Source organism: Bipolaris maydis (genome assembly GCF_028858645.1).
Source record: "Bipolaris maydis strain C4 unplaced genomic scaffold PSV08scaffold_2, whole genome shotgun sequence".
Taxonomy (NCBI): Eukaryota; Fungi; Ascomycota; class Dothideomycetes; order Pleosporales; family Pleosporaceae; genus Bipolaris; species Bipolaris maydis.
In genome coordinates, this window is record NW_027093858.1 from 218,722 (window position 1) to 240,349 (window position 21,628).

Consider the following 21,628-nt stretch of genomic DNA (forward strand, 5'->3'; position numbering starts at 1 on the left):
AATCTAGCAGAGATTAATGCCTCGGACGATGATATTGTTGCAATGATGTGTCTTCTCGCTTGTTCCCGGCTGGTACCTACTAGTCTCAACCTGGTCAGCTGCCCAGACAACCCCGCACTGTCTTCCTGATTACCTTAACATCAGACAGCCCACTAATCACAATCGCTATAGGAGTTTTCAAGCAGCACCATGACCAAGGTGTTAGTGCTCTAGATGTTCCTTCAACAACCTGTGTGATACCAACGCAGTCGCTGCCAACGATGCATATTAGCTGCTCTGTTTGTAACCAAACATTCCGCAGGCCAGAACATCTCACTCGTCATTTTCGCACACATACACACGAAAAGCCATACAGATGCTCTTTCTGCGAAAAACGGTTCTCCCGACTGTAAGTTATCCTTTGGGTATTGGAGACAACATCTAACCAAGATCGGTGATGTCTTGACCCGTCACAAGGCATCACATGAGCAGCAAAACGAAGTGTCAGCAACACCTGTTTCTACCAGAGCATGCAAGCAGTGTGCGCTTGACCGCGTTCGCTGTACACGGAGTTTACCCTGCAAGAGATGCTCGAGTCGCAACTTGCCATGTTGTTACCCTGCCTCAGGTAGAGCAGTCTCACGAGGCAATACAAGCGAGCGGGGAGGGATGCAGTCCGCCGAACCCGAAAACTTGGGTTCAAGCGCCTTACTGGAAATGGCCCATGAAGCCGTTACAATCGACAGCGAAGTAGAGATTCCGTCAAGCGACGGTACTGCAATGCGTCGGGATAACGCAGCTCTCAGTGAACCTGGAGAGGACAACAGTATCTGGGGCGCGTCATTGGGTGACATTGTTACGCTTTACGACATTGACCTTCCAGATCTTGGCCCACTAGGCATTAATTGGATATCGCCTGGATATCAGTACGATATTGACTGGAACATGTTACCCAACAATGACACTGGGAAGTCCCCACTTGACCCACGCGGAGATCAAACACCAGACGCCATCCTCCCAGCGGTGCATGACATGAATCATAGTTTGCGTCAGCAAAGCCACCAAACTACATCTTCGGTGATTGAAACTTCAAATTGCGACAGCGCGCAGATTATGCAAACGCCTCTCACCGCTAGTGCAGAATACTATGTTAACGGCGATGGCTCACGTGCACCATTCAGAGGCCGATACCATGATCGTGGCTCACTTGCTGTTGATCAAGCGCTACCGACCAGTCTCAGGATAGGCAATGCATCGGAAGCAGCTTACCCATCCTGCTCATCTACACTGTGCTCTGAGAAAGCGTACGATACATTACGTGACACACTCAGACTCCACGGACTTGATTCGAACAAATCAGGCGTTGAATCAACGGGATTCCCTACTCATGCACAGATTGAGCTCTATGTGCAGCAGTACTTTGCCCGCTTCAACCCAGTATTCCCTTTTCTGCGTAAAACAAATTTCGACGAAGAAAGCCCGCAGAGATGGTTGCTTCTCCTTGCTGTTGCTGCAATAGGGTCCAGATTCGTTCCAGGATCTCGAGATTCATATAATATTCTCTCAGGAAGGCTAGACGCTGCGATTGATTGGTGCAAACTTGGACGTTACTCTGCAGCCGTCAATGTCGACAATGATTTATACGTACCTGGTGGAAATATGATGGTAACCAGCCCCACTGATATTCAAACTTTGCAAGCTGGTATACTGCACCTTGTTTGCCTACTGCAGTCAGGAAGGCAGGGATCCATGGAAAAAGCACTGAGAGTGCGCCACGATCTTATCAATAGTTGTCGCTCTCTGAAACTCCTCGAAATAAGTTCTGAGAACGGTAGTGCCCTGTCTTCATGCACGACTCCTGGCTCACCAGGCTGGTTGATGAGCGAAGCGAGAATCCGGACTGGGATCTCGCTCTGGGTGGGTAGCATCAACTTTTCATCACTGATCTTATCAGCTGACTGGAATAGTTGTTCGACTGTTCAATGATGTACGAATTTGGAGTTCGACCATTGTTGAACCTTGATGATGTGAGAACCAAACTGCCGTCATGTGAGGACGTATGGCAGGGCAGCTTCCAGAACCGTCCAGAGCATGGGTTTCCCCAGTCGATGACATTGACTGAGGCCCTCGAGGTTCTCTACATGGAGAAGAGATTACCCGTTGGTCTAACCGAGTTTAGTGTGACACTGCTGATACACGCAATCTATCGTCATACAAAGGATATGCTGACAGCAAGTCGACTGAGAGCATGGGTTCCTTCAGCGATGGCAGAACATCGAAGCGCCAGTCAACACAATCGTCCACCTTTAGACTGGCTCCCATCGACTCAGATAGGTTCCAAGTGGCGCAACAGTGCTTGCGACTCCTTGGACATATTGCACTGGCATGCCAACAGCAAAGTGGCAACATCCTCTGGATTTGAACACCATACAATCTTACAACTGCACCTCGCACGTATCACAATACTCACGCCTACTGGTTGCATTCAATCTTTGGCGAAGGGTCTGACAGATATTACTCAGTACGGAGCCCAGACTGACAGCCGGATTTGTCTAGATCGCGCACGAAATGAGCTACTTCAGTGGGTCATTGGAGACAGATATAAGACCAGGCTTGCTGTAATTCACTGTGCTGCGCTTTACTGGCATGTACGAAGGTATAGTCGAGACAGTGTGCAGGAGCCCTACGCCATTTTTATTGCAACCCTTACTTTGTGGTCGTTCTGCGTGACCATGCAACTACCAGAAGTTTCTGAGGCTATTTTCAACGACAGAGATGGTGTTCCAGAGCCAAGGTTCTGTCATCTGGACCGGCCCTTGGATGATGAGCTGGTACAACTCTTCGTACGCGTTGGTCACAGGATGTGTCCCAACATTTCGAGAGTTGGCAATATCCTCGATCCCCAAGCTGCCCCTAATATTCTTCGAGAAGGACGGAGCCTTCTTCTGGCGGGCTCACGAGCGTGTATCAACACGGACGATACGGCACCACAATTCACATGGGGCATCGAGGAGTCCTATGTAAAGTCATTGAGCGGAATACTCGAGGCCATGTCGTATTTAGAGAGGAATGGCACGACCCAGAGCTCTCTAATCTTCCCTTGGTGCTTGGCGATGGTCTGAAAATATCGATCGTGCGCGTCCGTCTCCATATCCATTGATCCACATGAAGGGACATTTGGGCGTTGTCCTGACTGGGACAAAAATTTGAATCCTACGTAGGCCAACTTTTTAATCAAAATTCCAATGCATGGAAATCTTTTTCCTGGACGCTCAAAATGATCGACAATTGTTTCGTAAGCGAAATGAATTGCCATCCCATTAGTTCACACTGCCCAAAAGTGGAGACTGCGTTGCGGAATTTTAGGTGGGTTGCCCACCGGGGCTGGTCGGCCCCGCCATAGCTCGTGTCACTTGGTTCGTCAACGCCTCCCCTGCTTCTCCACATGCAACCCCAGCCGAATTCTACCCCAGATTATCAGGCTTTTGCTCCGGTGGGGGCCTGGGATGAGATTGAAGGTCAAGACCGCCGAATGTTACTCTCCTCGACAACGCAACTATATATCCCTTCTTATCACTACTTGCATGGATCTCAAGTCGGTCAGCTTCTCTATTGTGCTATACAGTTGCGCCCAACAGAATTGAGTATTCTCATGTCTACCCTGACCAAAAACGAAGTTATCCTGGATGAGCATGATGAAGGATTTCACCAAGCGAGGCAGGCTGCTGAGGACGAGCATGATCTTACACCCTGGCAAGCCCTCCGCCTTCACCCCAAATCGGTGATGTGGTCCGTCTTGTTATCGGCGTGTATCATCATGGAAGGCTACGACCTCGTCCTCATCTACTCTTTCTTCGCCCAGCCAGCCTTCGCTCGCCGATACGGTCGGTGCGATTCTAGCGGGGCCTGTCAGATTACGGCCTCTTGGCAGGCTGGACTTGGAAACGCCGTCGGGTGTGGGACTATCATCGGTGCCTTTGCTAATGGATACTTCTGCCACAGATATGGCTACCGCCCGGTCCTTCTCACTTCTTTGGCCTTCATTTGCGCTTTCATCGCTATTTCGTTCTCCGCACCTAGTTTGCCGGTTCTACTTGTAGGCCAATTTCTCTGTGGTATACCATGGGTAAGTACTCAGTCGAGAAAGCTTGGAGCTTTCACCAATGCTTACAGGGCGTTTTTGCAACCATGGCACCTGCCTATGCGAGCGAGGTCTGCCCCCTGGCCTTGCGAGGATATCTAGCTGTATACGTCAATCTCTGTTGGGCTTTCGGACAACTCATCTCTGCAGGTGTACAGTCAGCGTTCTCTGGTGGTACCAGCCAATGGTCATATCGCATTCCTTTTGCCATCCAGTGGGCATGGCCGATTCCGCTCTTCCTGGTACTCTTCTTTGCCCCCGAATCACCGTGGCACTACGTCCGTAAGGGCAACCTTAGAATGGCAGAAAAGATGTTGAAACGCCTTTCTTCACCGTCCCAGCTAGACTCAATCAAGCAGAAGGTCGCGATGATGGTACATACAAACAATCTGGAGGTGTCTCTTAGCAAGGATACGTCTTACTTCCAATGCTTCAAGGGCATAGACCTGCGTCGTACCGAGATTGCTTGCATGGCTTTTGCCGCTCAACCCCTCTGCGGCTCAGCTATGGGCGGCACTCCAACATACTTTTTCGTTCAGGCCGGTCTTCCCAACAGCATTTCTTTCAAGATGTCTATTGGTGGTCTGGGCATTGCATCCATTGGCACGGTCGTATCCTGGTTTCTCATGTCCTACTGTGGTCGTCGAACCATTTACCTTTGGGGCTTAGGTGGACTTACTGCTATTCTCGTAACTGTCGGCGCTATAAGTGCTGGCGACGCCAGTTCATCGCGAGGAAACTATGCCCAAGCTGGTCTTATGCTTGGGTGGCTCGCGATCTACTATCTCACCGTTGGACCAATGTGCTACGCCATCATCACCGAGGTGTCCTCAACTCGATTACGTAGCAAGAGTGTTTGCCTCAGCCGTATAGTCTACTATATCGCGCAGATCATCAGCAACGTCGTCAATCCTTACATGCTCAACCCAACAGCAGGTGACTGGAAGGGAAAAACAGGATTTTTCTGGGGTGGCTGCGCATTCCTCTTCTTTATTTGGACCTTTTTCCGCCTACCTGAGACAAAAGGGCGCACTTTCGAGGAGATCGACATATTGTTCGCAGAAGGCGTCCGAGCTAGGGACTTCAAGAACCATCAGGTAAATGCATACACCGACACAGCCATTAAGAGGGGCGCTTCGACCTAGAGACCCCGATCTCATTTTCGTCTGCCAACCTCAAACAAAAGAATAGACCTTGGCCTTCCTCATTCCGTAGTCACTCTGTAGTAAGCTTTTTCTCATCTCCGCCAATACTGAGACAGACCTGCGTCATTTCTAGCTGTCTCATTAGGAAAATTCCCGGCATAAACGTGTCACGATATTTTAAACCAGAGGACGACCCTGATAGATCTATTAGGCATCCCTCGCGCGAGGCCAGCCCAAGTTACGTTTATAAAGTATATGATCTCCTTAGTACCCTTAAATACTCCTCAAGCATGTATTTTAATTTATTCCAACTAATATATTGTATGCCTATCCGCGAAACGCGTCACGCAATGTAAACTGGATTTCTTTTTTTCATCAATTGCACCAATCTGGTCAAAGCACGACTTAGTAAGAATGCAAGATTTTGGAGATAACTGCTAGGTAGCTTGGAGAACAATTGCAGCCTTGCAAGACGTCTTTCTCTCTAGGCATTTACCTACGGCTTTGTAGAAGCCTCTGTAGCTATATAATTTGCCTGACTGTTAACTACTATCACTATTCTAAGAAATAACATAGCGATATTTTCTTCTTATCGGCTCTATTCTAGCCAAAACACAAATATAGTTTTCTTATTACTCTGTGTTACTCTACCACTAACGTCTATCTATCCGCCACACGTATTTCATAAGTCGGCAATAAACTTTAATACTCATATTTTAGATACTCATCACCATGTACGAGACACTATTAAATTTATAATCCTCTTTCATAACTGCGTTCGTAAAATACCTATCTCTTGGACTAAGCTTCAAACACTACAAAAGAACACTAGAAGCTATACAGTACGAACACCATCTTATGATAGACCTCATCTTGCATATTATATACCGAAATATAAATACAAGATCGATTTTCTCTCTCAAGATGAAACCCGATCTACTTGGCTATATAGTCTACTCACCATTTCAACCTATTTTAGTACGATGGTAGTTGGCGTTCTATCTTCTGATAGCTGTTATAACCCAGACACTAGAAAACCTCTACCTATCTGTTCTCGCTGTTATGATTACACTATTGGCGCTCAGGTAAGCTTTACAAGTCAATATGTAGAGCCAGGCTATCTACTAACATTGCTAGGTTGGATGGTGTCATTATGATCGTTCCAAAGGTTCCGGTCTCTGTTATCTTGCAGATACTAAGGGTTGCTCTAATTAAACTGATTTTGAGAGCTATTATGCTCTCCAGCCCTAGGCTGTTAAGACTGCAGCAATCTTAAGTACAATTATTATTTCTCAATCAAGTTATATAACTACTTCACATTCTTAGTATTTTTTTCTTTTCTAGAAGAGGTTTATGCAAAAACAACGCAGAACGCCAGAGCAGTCAACAAAAGTTTTGAGATTGTGTTCTTTTGCATTGATGCATTTGGTAGAGTACAGGATCCAGACGATGACAAGCTCATGGAGCTTAGCAAGACGGCCTCAATTTACAGGGGTACACACTGCACAATAGCATTTATATTTTCCAAAGCAGCCATCAGAGGTTTCCTGGATGTGCAGGAGGGAGGAAACGACGCAAAGACCTGGAACGTCAACACCGATGCCCCTGAGGTTTCGAAAAGCTTTAGTCGTACCTCAACTCGGGCTGCCATACTGGAGTTGCGTAATGACTTTGATAAGCCAGATGTGAGTGACATGCCCCTAGCCACGTGAGCCTGAACTTTCCTGGAGGCACTCCTCAGTCCACGACTCCCGATGTACTTTTCAGCGGGTAAACGACCAATATTATGCTGCGCATCACGTGTCGTACAGTCAGGTAGTGGCATCATCCCACGTATGCCAATAGGGCTATCTAAATTCGACCTAAATTGCTCCATTGGTGATGCACCGGCTTGAAAGAACGGAGGTTCCGAAAACAGCTACCAGGCTAAATGGAGACCGATCGTGCATCACTACACTAAGCGATCTGTGACTGTCCCTACGGACATACTATTCAGACTGAGCGGTATTTTGGACGAGCTTGAAACTAGTGACAACCTTGTGCACTGATATGTTATCCGTGTACAATGAACATAAACGTCCGCCAGCTTCTGCACTTCCTTCCCACCCTATGCTGCGAAGCTGAAGATTCGAAAACGATTCAAAACCGCAACAGGAGCCGTTGGCAATCTTGGTTGATCGGTAAAAGAAATTGTCATTAGTTATACGTCTTCTAGGCTCCGGCCTTTCGGGAACAATTTTTGTGAAACAAAATTTTGGGATTTATTAGAACTAGTCATACAGATATTCGAATCAGCAACCACGCGCGCCCATTCTCAGCTCCACCCATCGAAACCGTCACGCCCGCCCATCGATATCGTCACACGTCCACACGAACGACAAGCCTGCGACGCCTTGCTCGTACCCGGCCGTAAACACCCAGCTCTCGACCAAAGAACCACAGGATCAACCCCATCCACGCCTTGCTCTCTTTATTCCACAACCTGTCGAAAAACTCCCTCTGCTCAATCGTCGGTTCTGTGGCGTTGATAGCCTCGTTGATGAGGTCGATTTCACCACTGAGCCAACGGCGAGTGTCCTCCGATAGTCCTGACCCGCGTTCGAGCATGATACGCGTGCCTGCCAAGTAGATCGCGCAAGCGTTGACGTTATCCACATACGCGTACTTATCCACGATACGGATACTGGTCAGATCCCCAGGCATGGCATAGTCTGGCCGAAGAACACGCAGCTCGTGCAGCCCATCCAGTATCCAGCGGCTAAGTTCGTGTTCAACGTTGCGAGATGGCTGGCGAAAGAAAGCTGGTATAGCCTTTGGAGCTGCGGTGGTAATCTTAATTGGTTGTTGGTGTCGTAAATTCAGCTCGTCGCGGGGAAATACTCGCGACAGTGGCCACGAAACGAAGCTCGACATGGTAGTGAGGGGAGTCGAGATTGAGTTGTGATGGATTTGTGCCTTTGATGAGATGAGACGATATGGCGAATATATGGGCACAGGAGCGCTTTGCGCAATGTGTTCTTATTGCAACCATAGTTCATTGTCTCATCGCAACCGTAGTTCGCTGTTCTGCTGCCTTCGTCGCAACCGCAGTTCGCTGGGCTGCTGCCTTCGTCGTAACCGCATTTTGGTTATCGTACCCAATGGAGATTTGTCTATTTGACATATACCCGTTGAGAGGCGTATTTTGGTAGTAATACCAACCCGTTTTTCAGGGTTCAACAGGGTCTCGCAGAGGTCCACCCGAATCCTTTTATTACGTACTTTGACTGTAAAGCCAATTTTTTTGATACCCGATTCTGGCAGGTTGGGGTGTGGCCTGCCATTCTTTTCTGAGATAATTGATCTGATACGCTATATAGCAAACAGAGGGAAAAAAATTCAAGCGATACGTCTTCTAGATTTTGCAGAGCTGCGTTAGATATTGTGAGCCTATTCTGTTACTATCTACATCTTGCTGGCCACATATGAGCCGACCGAATCGCTCCGCACATCAGCCAGTGGCACAGGCAGTACGTAAGTGCAGCAGAAGCGGAAAGATCGTTTAAGTTTTCTCTAGTGGAAGCGGACTCCAACTCGTATTCTTAAACTTTTAATCTTAACTGCAGAAGTCAATGCGCCTATCCTGTTTTATGCTGACTTTAGACAGAGTCTGCTAATTTGCCCTCTTGGCTGATTGGTGAAATAGTAAAACCCAAACGCCACCTTTACTATGAAGGATTAGCACCACCACCATACGATAATTTGAATGAAATAGGAATGAAAGGTTTAAGCGGGCTTGAGGTTTTGGTGCTGAACAATCTCATCTCTAACGTCATCGATTGGCCGAGAGTCACTTAACATGAGCGCTGTAGGCACTAGTGTTCTAGTAGAAATCGAACACGAAAGCATTAGGACGTAATAATACTTGCCAAATTATGGGGAAACTCTCAGAGTTATCCACCGTGACTCTCTTCGACTAGAGCTATGTTCACTAAGCTACCATAGACTCCGATCTAAATTCGACAATAACAGCGCAAGCACCAATGATAAACATTCATTTTCTCGCTACACACATAGGCTTAGCCTACCCCACCCCAGCTGCAGACAACGTTGCAGTTAACAACCTAGGGAAACGTCCAGCGCCATGCTGCACATGGAACGGCAAAAATGGGCCGGTCCTACTAGTTTCGTGAGCTGCTATAGCAGCTGAGTCTTAAACATCGTTCAGTTACCAAAGCAGCGATCCAAATCTGCAGGGTATTATAAACAACAATAAATTATTTCCAACCCGTCCAAACGTACATAGTGTTAGGCTTTAAAACTGAATAAGGGCATCTTTTGTCAAGAACTACGTACATATTCAAAACGAAAGTTATGCATCTCAAAAGCACAAACACTTATAGAGTTTTTTTATACTTGATACTTGATCAAACCATAGTTCTGCTAATCTTGCTGCTTTACTATGTCGCTGGAGCATCACTTCCGGCACATTTTACATGGTTTTACTGGCCTAACCTATGCTAGGCAAACAGTCAACGTCTGCCCTGTGTAACAAATGCCCCAAATTTGCTTGTAATTCGACCTGACGGTATTTTGGATAGCGCTACGACCTTGTGGCTACTGGATAGAAACTAGTACGGAACATAGTATCTGAAGGCTAGTTGAATATTTTGCTTCTAAACCTGACATCTTCCCGACGCTATTGCCTCAAAAGGAAGGATGCAAAGGACGGCAAATGAATCATAAATACTAGCGCGACGAGGTTAAACCGCTCAAGATCTAGTCAAGAACAATTTCTCCACACTTCCCCGCACGATTAACGTTACCCGGGATTTCCCAACGCGGGGAACTTAAGGCAGTGCAACATGGCAAACAAGTTTGCAGTTGCTTGTATCATGCCCGCATTGCTTGCGTGAGTGTAGTGTCCCTTTAATAGAGACAAAAGCTCTCACTTATTTGCCCCCAACTTTTCGTCAATATCGACCATCCTAGAATCATGGCGTATGGAATTAGTAGCTGCCAGCAATTAGCCACAACCCTCAATGTGCTTCCCGGGGTTTCTGTTTTGAACACCACACATATCGCGAATGGCACTCCAATTGCGCTCCCAGACCTTGTACCCTCTTGCGCCAATGCAGCGAGCTACAATTTGGCTACCGCGACAACAGATATGTGCCGAGTAATCGTGAATGCCAGTTCCAGTGCATCCAGCACAGTTCGTATCGAAGCCTGGCTACCAGATAAGTGGAATGGACGGTTCCTAGCGACAGGCAATGGTGGTACTGGCGGTTGCATCGACTACGGCAATCTACAGAACGGTGCAAGTTTCGGCTTTGCTACCTTTGGCACAAACGGAGGACATGACGGACAGTCCGGCTATGACTTCTTCCTCAACAAGCCAGAGAATATCAATGACTTTGGATATCGCGCAATACACGTCGAAGCGGAGACCGGAAAGCAAGTGGTTGAGCAATATTATGGTCGCAAAGCAGATTACAACTACTACTCAGGCTGTAGTACTGGCGGACGTCAAGGCTTCGAAGAAGCGATACTGTACCCAGAAGATTTCGACGGGATTCTTATTGGAGCAGTGGCTGTAGATTGGCTCCGCATTGTGGCTTCGAAAGGTCTTCTGGCTCGACGCCTTGGCTGGCCAAACCTTGAGTCCTCCAGCTACGTTTCAGCTGCGCAATGGGCAGCGATTGTCGCTACACAAGTTGCCTTACTAGACCCTCTAGATGGCGTCAAAGATGGGATCATTGACAATCCGACACTCCATAATTTCGACCCATCGATGCTTGCATGCGGCACCGGCGTGCTGAACTCGTCCGTCTGCTTGACTGCTGCGCAAGTCAACACGGTGCGTGAGATCTACCAGCCTCTTGCCAATACTTCGGGTCATATTGTCTATCCATCGTTTGAAGTAGGCGTGCCGACTAATGTATTTTCCGCGAATACTGAAGTTGTGAACGGCACGACAATACCACAACTCGAATACGGTCTGGTTGATGACTTCTGGCGCGGTGCAGTATACAATGATACTTCATTCTCGGTACTCAACTTCACCACAAAGGATATGGACTTTGCCACCAATCTGAATCCCGGAGGTATCAATATTGCAGGGGGCATATCGCACGACGTCTCCGCATATCACAAGAGGGGCGGAAAGCTCCTGGCATACCATGGTCGCGCTGATCCAACCGTCATGTCAGGCCTGGCATCGCGCACTTTTCAGAAAACAGCTGAGGCATTGAATCTAACTACCACCGAAATGCACGAGTTCTATCGCCTTTTTTATATTCCAGGCATGGGTCATTGCGCCGGTGGGAATGGACAGTGGTCAATAGGTCAGCCACAGGTTGACAGACCTACCGGAACCCAGTTCAACAACTCACAGCATAATATTCTTTTAGCGATGGTAGAGTGGGTGGAAAAGGACCGTGCTCCCGTCACGTTGATTGGGACAAAGTATGTAAACGATACAGTGGCGAAGGGAGTGATAGAGAGTCGAAGAACCCACTGTGTATATCCAAATGCAAGCCGCTGGGATGGCAGTGGTGATACGAAAGAAGCCGGAAGCTGGAGATGTCAACTCGAAGGCATTGTCTAAATCTCACAAATATACATAGCTGTTAGCAATTGATCCTTCAAAGCACCGTCGGTAGGCATAAATCCAAAGTCACTATCAGCTTAGGGATTAATTAAGCGCACTAATTGCAACACGTATCTTACACTTAACTGCATACGGGAAGTAGGGTAGCTTAGTACTATCATACACTTAGGTATAATAGAAAATAACAATTAGATTCTTGTAAAGTAGTAAGACGTTTCTAAGTTATTAATCTTACTCTTACTAAACCTTTGTAAAATTCTAAGGCCTTGATCAATAAGGTTCTCGCTACAGAGAGGTCAGAGCCTTGCCTAACTAATGTAACCAGAGGATACAATAAGTATCCCGTGATCACCTAAATCGGAAGGCAATGAACAAATCCGGATGCCCTTTCTTTCCACCTATGATTCATAGCCGGGGCTAATTTACTGCATTGAGTATGTAGATTTCGTATTTTCCATGTTATTGATAACGTCTAATGACTTGGAAGTTGTCTCGTTTGTTTGTATGGAGTTAATTATGGTATTAGTCGGAAATTTTCAGGATTCTAATATAGGAATGGCAAAAACAGCAAGCAATGTTAAATCAGCGAGGTGCTTCTGTCGAACTTCAGTGGTCTCCTCTTAGAAAACCTTCTGACGTAAGATGCAATTCATATCTATAGACAATTTCTCTACAAATCAAACTGTCAAGAAGCTTATTAGCTAGAATCAAGCCACGCCAATCGAAAAAGAGATAGTAGTAAACCTGATCAAAGTGCCTTAGGCCATTTTCACTACGCTGGCGCTTTGTCTTCGACCACGATCATTCTCAATTCAATTGGCTGGCCTTTTCCTACAACAACATTAGCAGATGAACATTTGAAACTGCACCAATTGCTGGATGTAGCAGCCGCTGCTCCATCCACCTGTTATCCCGAAACAGGCTCAGGGAAACCTAGGGACTTACCGTTATCTAGCTTTGCTGTATCCGCATGCCCCACCAAAATCTTCCCATTATCCCCCTGATATGCCAAAAACGTGCCTCGAGCCATACTACCCATGACCCGCGTGTCGCCCTCTGCATTCTTTGTCACAATCCAACCAAAGGACATGCTCGTCCAACTCTCCCTAAAATCAGTTCTGAGTGCCCTTTCACTACCAAACAACAGCGGGGACGGATCCCAATTCAGTTTGATTAACTCTAGGTCACTATCACTCCCCCCTTGTGTGTAGTTGTAGACTGTATGTTTTTCAACGAACTTGTGCCAGGCGCAGCTCCATGCGCCGCTTTTGGGTGATTGCGAGGCGGGTTGGTAGATGGGTAGATAGCCAACAGCATAGAAGATGTCGGGATGGACCGTGATATTGCGAATGTTCAAATATCCAGTGGGCTGGTCGAGCGTAAGGTAGTGCCCTGTTACATTGAGGGAGGAAGGAGCACTGGGATTGGGCATTCAGCAAGTGCTTGACGGAGTTGAATTGACGATGAAGCAGCAATTATGACGTACGATGCGACTTGAAAAGTTACAATTTTGTTGATGTATGTGTCTTCGGTGACAAAGAAACCATCATGGTTTTTTTGGCAGGATACGGGGACTTCAGCGGTGATCTTGCGCGCTTGCAGAGCTGATAGGAAAAGATAAATCAGTGTGCGTAACATGATGCAGTTTTTGAGATACAATAGCGACGAATCGAAGATTGTAAGACCGAGCCTCAAAATATAACGTTAAAAAGATCCAGGATTTGTATGTTTTGTTTCCTGCGCAGGAGCTAGTACATAAATATAGATCGATCTTGGTGCCTAATGCACGAAAACACCTAGACCTCTGCATGATATATTGCATGTACTATCCAAGGCGGAATGCCACAGGGGGCCTTACATCTCCAGCCCGCAATAGGCATCTGCTAGCCAGAACAGAAGATTTCCAATACAGGTCCCATATATCCAGGGAGGCCTAACCAACATCAGACGTGGTTTAAGATGCGAACCGGGCTGAAATAGGCCTCGCATAAGAGTTTCGTGACGCAGCTAGCCATTTTGTACCATCTCAACCACAAACGTTGCCTCCTCTCACCTTTGCCCGAACGACATTTAAGTTACAAGTAATAGTGGGAAGGATCTGTCCCCTTTATGGGGAAGCGGCTTTTTGCTCAAACAACTAAGGATCGCGCTAGAACGCGATATTTATCGCAGGACATTAACCATGTAACTCAGCCTCTTACGAAGAGCTAGCTATCAGAGCCTAGCCTTCACTAACCCCTCTAGGCCGATTTAGGGTCTATTAGCCCATAGTAGGCCTCCCTTCACGACAATCAGAGAATCCTGTTCACGTTGTTATTGTTTGGCGACATGGCGGGTCCAGGGAGCGGGCAAACGGTCGACTGTGGCTTTGCCCAATGGTACTTGAAGAATGACTGCTCGCGGATGTATACCCCCGGAATCTTGAACCCGGGTGAGGGAGAGCCGTTATAGCTGCTGGTCATCTCGATGTGTGCACACTGAATGTAAAACCCACGGTCTGTGTAGGAGGGATGAGTGGTGGTCTGCTCGATTTGCATCAGGTACTGGCCTGGCGGGATCTCGGCGGGGAGCTTAAAGGTAAACTGTTTCTTATGCCAAGACAGCCATGCTAAGTCATTCGTAGAGCCAGGCTGATGTTCAAGCTGGTAAATTTTGAACCAGTCACCAGAGCCATCGTAGTCGCGAACATCACCCGGTGCTTTGGAGAGACAAATCTAAAATAAAAGGAGCTATTACGATGAGAATATCTACCAGCATAACGTCTGGGTAATCATACCTGTAAGGGGCCTGGATGGAATGATTCTGTGTTGATATATGCTTGGAAACCAATGACATCCTGGCCTGCCTTCACCCATGTAGGTCTTCGGCTGAGTGCGGTGATTCATGGAACCCTTGTTGCAGCGGAGATCTTCGCTGTCAATGAATCTGCCTTCATCCCATGAAAGCTGGAAACCGTTTTCGTACTCGCGAACATACTAGTGTGCACCAGTAACTTGGACGTTGATGACAAAGTGAGGGAAGTGATGGTGCGCTTGAGTGAGTTGGGACAAGTGCCCGATGCTGATGGCCAGCAGGAACTTCATTGTGCCTTGAGAAATCGAAGATGGATTGACCTGTCAGAGTCTTGAGGCTCAAAGCAGTGTAATGAATAGCTTGGAATGGATGCATAAAGATGCAGGCTAAAATCAGACTCGTTATAAACTAATTTCATGCTTCCAGACATTGCCAGTCCTGGGGAATTGGAAGCTTTGATAGGCCATTGGAGGAGATGGGATTTTCAAAACCATCGCAACGCGACATGAAGTGACCCTACGGTCAGATTCAAGGTTTAATTGGCATATATTATATAATATAGGTTTAAGAATAGAGAGTAGAAGTGGCAAGGAAGGTTGACTCCGCATTTTCAACGCTAATGCACTGGCTTCTGTCTACCAGCTGTCCAGTTTAAGCAAAGCCATGAGACGATCCCAATAGGATAAAGCCAGATTCTTTCTTCTTTACTTCCAGTGGATGATTTTTATCATGTTATATCGGCCTAGAGGTGGTTTTCCGTCCAAACACTGCCGTCGTGCGCTTAGCGAATCATTCACGGCACACACACCAGACCTATAAACTCGCTAAGCAGCCTAATACTATATCCGGGCCGTTGAGCCACGATAATTTAGAATCGTCTATGCGAAGGAATGTTTCATTTGGGTCACTCGCCCGTGACAACATTTGCGCATGTTATACTGTACTTATTTTGTACATTATGCCCTTTTCAGGTGTAGAAGCGATGTTAGTGTCCAGGATAGTTCGGCTATATCTTGATTCTGTTGGTAGCTGTCGACGAACAACAAACAACGCTTGATTTAGATTCCTGTCGTCATCAAAACCAAAATAGTCAAAACAGATGAGAGTTGGTGTCTATACATGCACCATGTCCATGTCGTTTAACACGAAAGAAGCTTGATAATTCTGCTGTGAAGGTGTCTGACGGCTCACGATCAAGGACCCTTTTTCTTAGCACTGACTCTTGCCTTCAGCTGCTAGAGGGTTTTGGCTACTCATCTGGGTAGAAGGGATATGCTACGTTTTGGTGTTTGTGCTATTCGTACCTTTACACAAGCTTATACATGTGTCAACGCAGTAAACAAAGAGAGCAGAAAGGTATCCAGTAAAGTTCTAACATTGATTGAGTTAACTAAAAGCCTAGAACTGATTGAAGAATCCCCAAATCTCATCTGGAACATAGCTGCGAGCGCCACTGTCACCACCGCCATCCACAGGTGCGGGCGCGTGTCCACCATCAAACGCAAGCCATGTGACTGGATACCCAGACTTGCAGCCGGAGTATTTCGTTGTTACATGTGTCTTACTACCGGCCGTGGGCTCCCTAGGGCTCTGGCTTGTGCAACCATTGTTCTTAACGAACCTATCACGCAACGCCCGGCCGCCAGCAATATTGAGTGTCCCATCACTGATGCCGTGAATCCCAAGATACGCGATAGGGTCATTTCCACCATTACATCCACTTAGCTGCCCTCCAGAGATGACAGCAACGGCACGAAAGTCTTTTGCGCGGGAGCATGCAATGGAAAAAGACATCGATCCGCCGTAAGAAAAGCCCGTCGCAAATCTCTTTGTTGTGTCAACGCAAAGGTCTGCCTCGATTGAATTTCTCATTGCATCAAGGAATGCGACGTCCTCCCCACCGCTGTTTGGCCAACCGTTATTCAAGCCCTGTGGTGCAACCAAGATAGCACTTTCGTTGGACTTTTTCTGCATGCCATAGTATGCCCATAGAGCACCGTCAGATCCGCCACTAGAGACGTCTTTCATGGTGCCGCCAACCCAATGAAAGGCGAAAATCAACTTGTAGGGCTTGCTCTTGTCGTATCCAGAAGGTACACGAATGGTGTATTGGCGGTTCTTTCCATTGACGTTGATGCTCTTCACGCCCGACGTAAGTGTGGGCGTCTTTCCGCACCCAGCTGAGTTTGCACGCTTGACAAGACCTTGTGTAGTGCCAAAACTGGCAGCCGGCAACTTAGAAACGACCGCTTTGTTGTATGAGCCTGAAATCCTTTCATATGAGTTGTCTGATGGTGAGACTTACAATCTTGGTAGTATTCTGGTGCGCCCAATACCGAGGCCGCACTCAATAGCAAAGCCCCAGCGATAGACTTAAGATAGAGCATTTTGATCCGTTAAGATATTTAACACCACATATGCTTAAGGGAGAGAATTTCATGTTTATATACGCACACTACTTGTGGATCTAGAACCGCATCACCTGATGCTCCATCCACTCTCGCCAAGACGATCAGTAGTAACAGTAAAGCACGGTAGTCTTCAGGCCCAAAGCCTTGGGCACGATATGCGGAAAATAAACGTCTAGCACCAATCAATTTGGCTGTAGGGCAAGCATGGACCTCCTACTCCGCAGTTACGAAATTGTCCGTCATGCGCGTTGTTTCATCATTCTGTGATGGCCGTGCGCTAGCTATCTTTATACAGACGTAAACCCTTCTTAGCCATGGTTCCACTCTTGGCCTTCCCCGCAGTTTTGATTGTTGCAATCTCGGGGAATTCGTGATACTACCGGTATATTAAATGAGAAAATGCAAATTCTCCTTGCGCGATGTATGAAACCGGGCGAAAATCAGGATAATGTTTCAGAACACATACCCAGTTTCAGTAAGCAGCATTCGACCAGCCATGCACTGGAAACATTTTTTATTCTCCACCACATTGTGGGCCTACGCTGCATGCGCAGTGGACTTTTATGTCTTACCGTCTGGCTCCGATAGTAATGCAGGAACAGCAGCTGCTCCTTTCAAAACGCTCGCTAAAGCGCAGCAAGCTGTCCGTAACCAGATTGGTGGAATGGCTAAGGAAAATATCACAGTTCATGTTGGTGCAGGCACATACACGCTTTCAGTACCCCTCAAGTTCACAGTCGAAGACTCAGGCAAGAATGGTGTCCCTGTCAAATGGGTTGGAGCCGGTGCGACGATATCAGGTGGGCTCAAGATTAACAATTGGACAGCAGGGTCAAATGGTGTTTACTCGGCGAATGTTCCGGTGGGCCTCAAGTCGCGAAACTTGTATGTTAATGGGAAAGCTTCCAATTACGCACGCAGGAAGATTGCAAACCGAAAGGACTTCACTTACACGAGTACTGGTATGGAATGGACTTCAAGCACGTACGACTGGCTTTCCTCTACCCCGGGTTTGAATGGCGCAGAGATTCGCTTTATCAACTCTTTCGCAGACCGCTATGCACCCATAGAATCGGTTGGAAACAAAAAGCTAATAATGAAGCAAAACACATGGTACAACCAAATCTGGGGCTATGATACCGTGAACAAGAACAATGCGGACTTTGGTGTGTGGGTGCAGAATGCTTTGGCACTCCTGACAGAGGGTGGTCAATTCTATCTTGACTCGGCTGCTGGTAAGATCTACTACAAACCGCTTTCTGGCGAGAACATGGCAAGTGCAGACACGTACTTGGGGGTTTCTGAAGCGCTCATTGTGATTGGCGGAACGTATGCGGATCCCGTTCACGACATCTTGTTCCAGGATCTCAACTTTGTAAGCTTGAGCTTAGACCACTGCATAGACTCACCTCTCACTCAAACCACAGGCTCATACCACATGGCTGCAACCTGCTAGGATTGGATACATCGATCAGCAGACGGGAGGCAACATTTGTGAAGACGAGACGTATGACTCCTCCAACTTTGAGTCTACCCGACCCCATTGGTGTCAAATGCCGTCTGCAATCCAGATTAGCGCAGCTAAGAACATAGTCTTTTCTGGTGGGAACTACACAATGATGGGTGGCGGAGGCGTTGGTATTGGCAATGATGCGAATGCCCATATCACCGGTACTGGGCTGGGAGCGAACAATATTGCGATCAAGGACGGCTACTTCACGCAGGTAATGGGTAATAGCATTACTGCCGGCGGCATTCGAGCCGATGCACACCATCCAAGCGATGCACGCATGACAAACTCAGGCATAGAGATATCCGGTAACATCTTCTACAATGTTTCATCTCTGTTCAGTTCTACAGTACCGATTCTCGCGACATACGTTCAGAATTCCCTCATCTCACATAACGACATCTACATCACCCCTTATACCGGCATTTGCATTGGCTACGGTTGGGGATCTAACGATGCTGGAGGTAGCTCTGAGTACGTCAACCGCGGACTATACAAGTATCAACCAAAGTATACGGCTCCGACAACGTCGATGAACAACCGCATCGAGGGCAACTTGGTTCACGGCTACGGCTACTCACACACTGACCTTGGCGCGATATACACTCTTTCGAAGAGTCCATCCACATACATTGTCGAGAACTATGGCTTTGACTCTAGTGGATTTGGTGCTTATACGGACGAAGGCTCTAATTCATACCTCATCCAAAATAACATCTTCCTCTCAAATGGCCTCTGGTATGCGCGCAACGGCGTCAACACGGCAAATAACACCATTACTGGTAATTATGGCAAGACTGGACCGACTGTTTCTGGCAATACAATTGTTTCGGACATTTCAAAGGTATCTGATGCGGCAAAAAAAATTGCGCGACGCGCTGGTGTACTCCCTGAGAAGCGTGGTGGTCGGCCAGTGTCGAATCCCCCGATCTAACGTATCGAGGCGAATGAGTTACCCGAACGTAAACTAAAGCATGGTACAAGGTTTAGGTAGCTAATTTGTCGAATCGGATGTGGCATTCGTGTTCCTAGTATATGTTGTTAGAGGGCAAGGCCTTAGTCCGGTGCAATAGCAATAGAAGCCAAAACTCACCTTTACGCCGCTACATCCTTCGTCATAAAAAACTTCGTAGCGGCTTGTGATACCAGGTGAAACTTTGTCAAAATCACCAACGGTAGTGGTGGTATACTTGCGATACACAGCGGTCACTAATGTGGTCATTTCCGCCATTGCAAGGCTATTTTGAGTAAGTAACTTTGTACTGAAATCAAAGGGGGGACAATGACGTACTGGACCCCAATACACATTCTGCTTCCGCTGGAAAATGCCCAGAACCACCTGTTCATTTCGACAGTGTTCTCGGATGGATCGATCCAACGATCGGGGTTGAACTGCGTCGGATTCGGGAAGACTTTTGGGTTCCTATGTAGGATATACGGCGAAATGGATACTGTAGTTCCTGCTGGGATATGATAGCCATCAATCACAGTGGCTGTGGAGGCTTGCCGTGGCTCAGAGGCCGGCAAGGGCGCATAGAGCCGCAGAGTTTCTTTAATGACAGCGTTTACATAAGGAAGTTTGTCACTGGTCTCGACGGTCGGAATGTCGTATGGGTTGAGACTTTCGTGGGATATGCTGCGGACCTCATCGATGAGCTTCTGCTGGAATTTCCTGCTCTCGGACCGGGAGAGCGACCAGATGAGAAACATCAGGGTGTCGCTAGTGGTGTCGATGCCAGCGAGGAGGTGGTCGGCGCACTCGGAAGCAATATCAACGTCGTCCAGCCCACCATTAGTCTTTCGGGAGCAATGGTGCTTCCACAGCTTTGCGATGAACGGAGACGTCTGTTCTACGGTCTCAGAGGGTTCGGCGGCAGGTGAGCCACAGGCAAATTCCTGGCATGCGATCATAGCGTGGCGCCGGATGCCTGTATACGTGGTTGGCAACTGCATCGGGTAGAAATAGCGAGCAACTCTCCCAAAGAGCCCTGTCCTAGAATACAGCCATGCAGTGAAGCGTGGTAAGTGAACGGTAAACCAGGACAGTCTACGACGCGCAACGTCCACTATATCATTGACTAACGCGCAGTCGGCTTCGGAGCCTTCCAAACAAGACGTCCTGCCGTACTTCCCATATAAGAAGTCGGTGATGGCGTCTAGAGAAAAGTAGTGCAATGAGGCAAATATCTCACTCGAGCCTTCCTGTCGCGCAATCAAATCCAGATACTGGCGGACCTTTGCTTCTACCATGGCTGCGTTGGCTCCTTTGAGCATGGCCGATTTGGCATAGGCATTGGCAAACATCTTCTTACGCTCAGAGTGTTCGCGGCCGGAGAAGAAGGAAAACATGTTCTTGCGCCCATAGACTTGAAACATGTTGTAGAAGCTAGTCCGCTCGAAACCGCTGCCAGCTCCATATATGGTTCGCAGGGCGGAAACGCTGTTGAACGACACTTCACTAGGCCCGAGGCGCACGACGGGGCCGTACTTTTTGTGAAGTATGTGAATGGTGCGGGTGCGGGTGCCTCGGAAGTCTTCCAATGCAAGTCGCCATCTTGTAAAGGCAAACGCATTTGGACCCGGTATCTTTGCAAGAGGGCTTATGAAAAGAGGGAAACAAAGGTGGTAGAGCAAAAATGCCAGGCCGAGGGCGGCAGCGGCAGCAACTGCTACGGCCATTGCCTAGTGATAAAAGAGTAGTAGGAGAGTGCTAGTATGATGAAGCTCGCCCAAAAATCTGAGACGCTTGTGTGATGACGCTGCTGCTGCTGCTCCTGCTGAGCCCGTACATTTAGCCGTGTCATTCGTCTTAAATAAGCGCATCTCGCTCAATGCTTGTTCTGTGTGACTGTAGGGAGATAGTGATGGATTGGGGTTGGTTGGGAGGATGGTGGGATACGTAGATAGTGAGGTTGCCCGATTGTGGCTGGGGACGCCAAATCCGGCAACCGCCAGCGAGACTGGCGTCCGTGCTCATGTGCAGCCAGCGACGGCAGGAGTCTCCGAGGTCTTGTTTCCCTTGACGCAGGTGTGGAAAGCGTCTGCGGATTTCTTATC

At 47.7% G+C, this 21,628-nt stretch overlaps 8 protein-coding genes across 8 annotated transcripts; 4 read left to right on the forward strand and 4 right to left on the reverse strand.

Annotated features, from left to right (window-relative positions):
- Positions 1-759: 759 nt before the first annotated feature.
- Positions 760-3,253, forward strand: PSV08DRAFT_194225 (uncharacterized protein; the record flags this gene model as incomplete). Its single annotated transcript, XM_014229616.2, has 2 exons — positions 760-1,896; positions 1,947-3,253. 2 exons carry the CDS (start codon positions 760-762, stop codon positions 3,099-3,101), a joined length of 2,292 nt encoding a protein of 763 aa, XP_014085091.1. The 3' UTR covers positions 3,102-3,253.
- Positions 3,254-3,631: 378 nt separating this feature from the next.
- Positions 3,632-5,265, forward strand: PSV08DRAFT_170544 (general substrate transporter; the record flags this gene model as incomplete). The annotated part of the gene is made up of 2 exons (XM_014229615.1): positions 3,632-4,105; positions 4,153-5,265. The coding sequence occupies 2 exons, from the start codon at positions 3,632-3,634 to the stop codon at positions 5,263-5,265; spliced, it is 1,587 nt and encodes a 528-aa protein (XP_014085090.1).
- Positions 5,266-10,240: 4,975 nt separating this feature from the next.
- Positions 10,241-11,854, forward strand: PSV08DRAFT_170361 (Tannase/feruloyl esterase; the record flags this gene model as incomplete). Its single annotated transcript, XM_014229613.1, has 1 exon — positions 10,241-11,854. One exon carries the CDS (start codon positions 10,241-10,243, stop codon positions 11,852-11,854), a length of 1,614 nt encoding a protein of 537 aa, XP_014085088.1.
- Positions 11,855-12,455: 601 nt separating this feature from the next.
- Positions 12,456-13,523, reverse strand: PSV08DRAFT_262292 (uncharacterized protein). The gene is made up of 2 exons (XM_014229612.2): positions 12,803-13,523; positions 12,456-12,688 (listed from the first exon to the last, which is right to left on the reverse strand). The coding sequence occupies exons 1-2, from the start codon at positions 13,287-13,289 to the stop codon at positions 12,630-12,632; spliced, it is 546 nt and encodes a 181-aa protein (XP_014085087.1). The 5' UTR covers positions 13,290-13,523; the 3' UTR covers positions 12,456-12,629.
- Positions 13,524-14,148: 625 nt separating this feature from the next.
- Positions 14,149-14,940, reverse strand: PSV08DRAFT_243282 (glycoside hydrolase; the record flags this gene model as incomplete). The annotated part of the gene is made up of 3 exons (XM_014229611.1): positions 14,149-14,571; positions 14,634-14,724; positions 14,834-14,940. The coding sequence occupies 3 exons, from the start codon at positions 14,938-14,940 to the stop codon at positions 14,149-14,151; spliced, it is 621 nt and encodes a 206-aa protein (XP_014085086.1).
- A 1,069-nt stretch (positions 14,941-16,009) lies between these two features.
- On the reverse strand, positions 16,010-17,037 carry PSV08DRAFT_358580 (carbohydrate esterase; the record flags this gene model as incomplete). The annotated part of the gene is made up of 2 exons (XM_066092961.1): positions 16,010-16,899; positions 16,956-17,037. 2 exons carry the CDS (start codon positions 17,035-17,037, stop codon positions 16,049-16,051), a joined length of 933 nt encoding a protein of 310 aa, XP_065949693.1. The 3' UTR covers positions 16,010-16,048.
- A 520-nt stretch (positions 17,038-17,557) lies between these two features.
- Positions 17,558-19,514, forward strand: PSV08DRAFT_398520 (uncharacterized protein; the record flags this gene model as incomplete). The annotated part of the gene is made up of 2 exons (XM_014229609.2): positions 17,558-18,436; positions 18,489-19,514. 2 exons carry the CDS (start codon positions 17,558-17,560, stop codon positions 19,503-19,505), a joined length of 1,896 nt encoding a protein of 631 aa, XP_014085084.1. The 3' UTR covers positions 19,506-19,514.
- On the reverse strand, positions 19,221-21,250 carry PSV08DRAFT_358582 (cytochrome P450; the record flags this gene model as incomplete). The annotated part of the gene is made up of 3 exons (XM_014229608.2): positions 19,221-19,599; positions 19,665-19,809; positions 19,863-21,250. 3 exons carry the CDS (start codon positions 21,248-21,250, stop codon positions 19,558-19,560), a joined length of 1,575 nt encoding a protein of 524 aa, XP_014085083.1. The 3' UTR covers positions 19,221-19,557.
- Between the last annotated feature and the right edge of the window lie 378 nt (positions 21,251-21,628).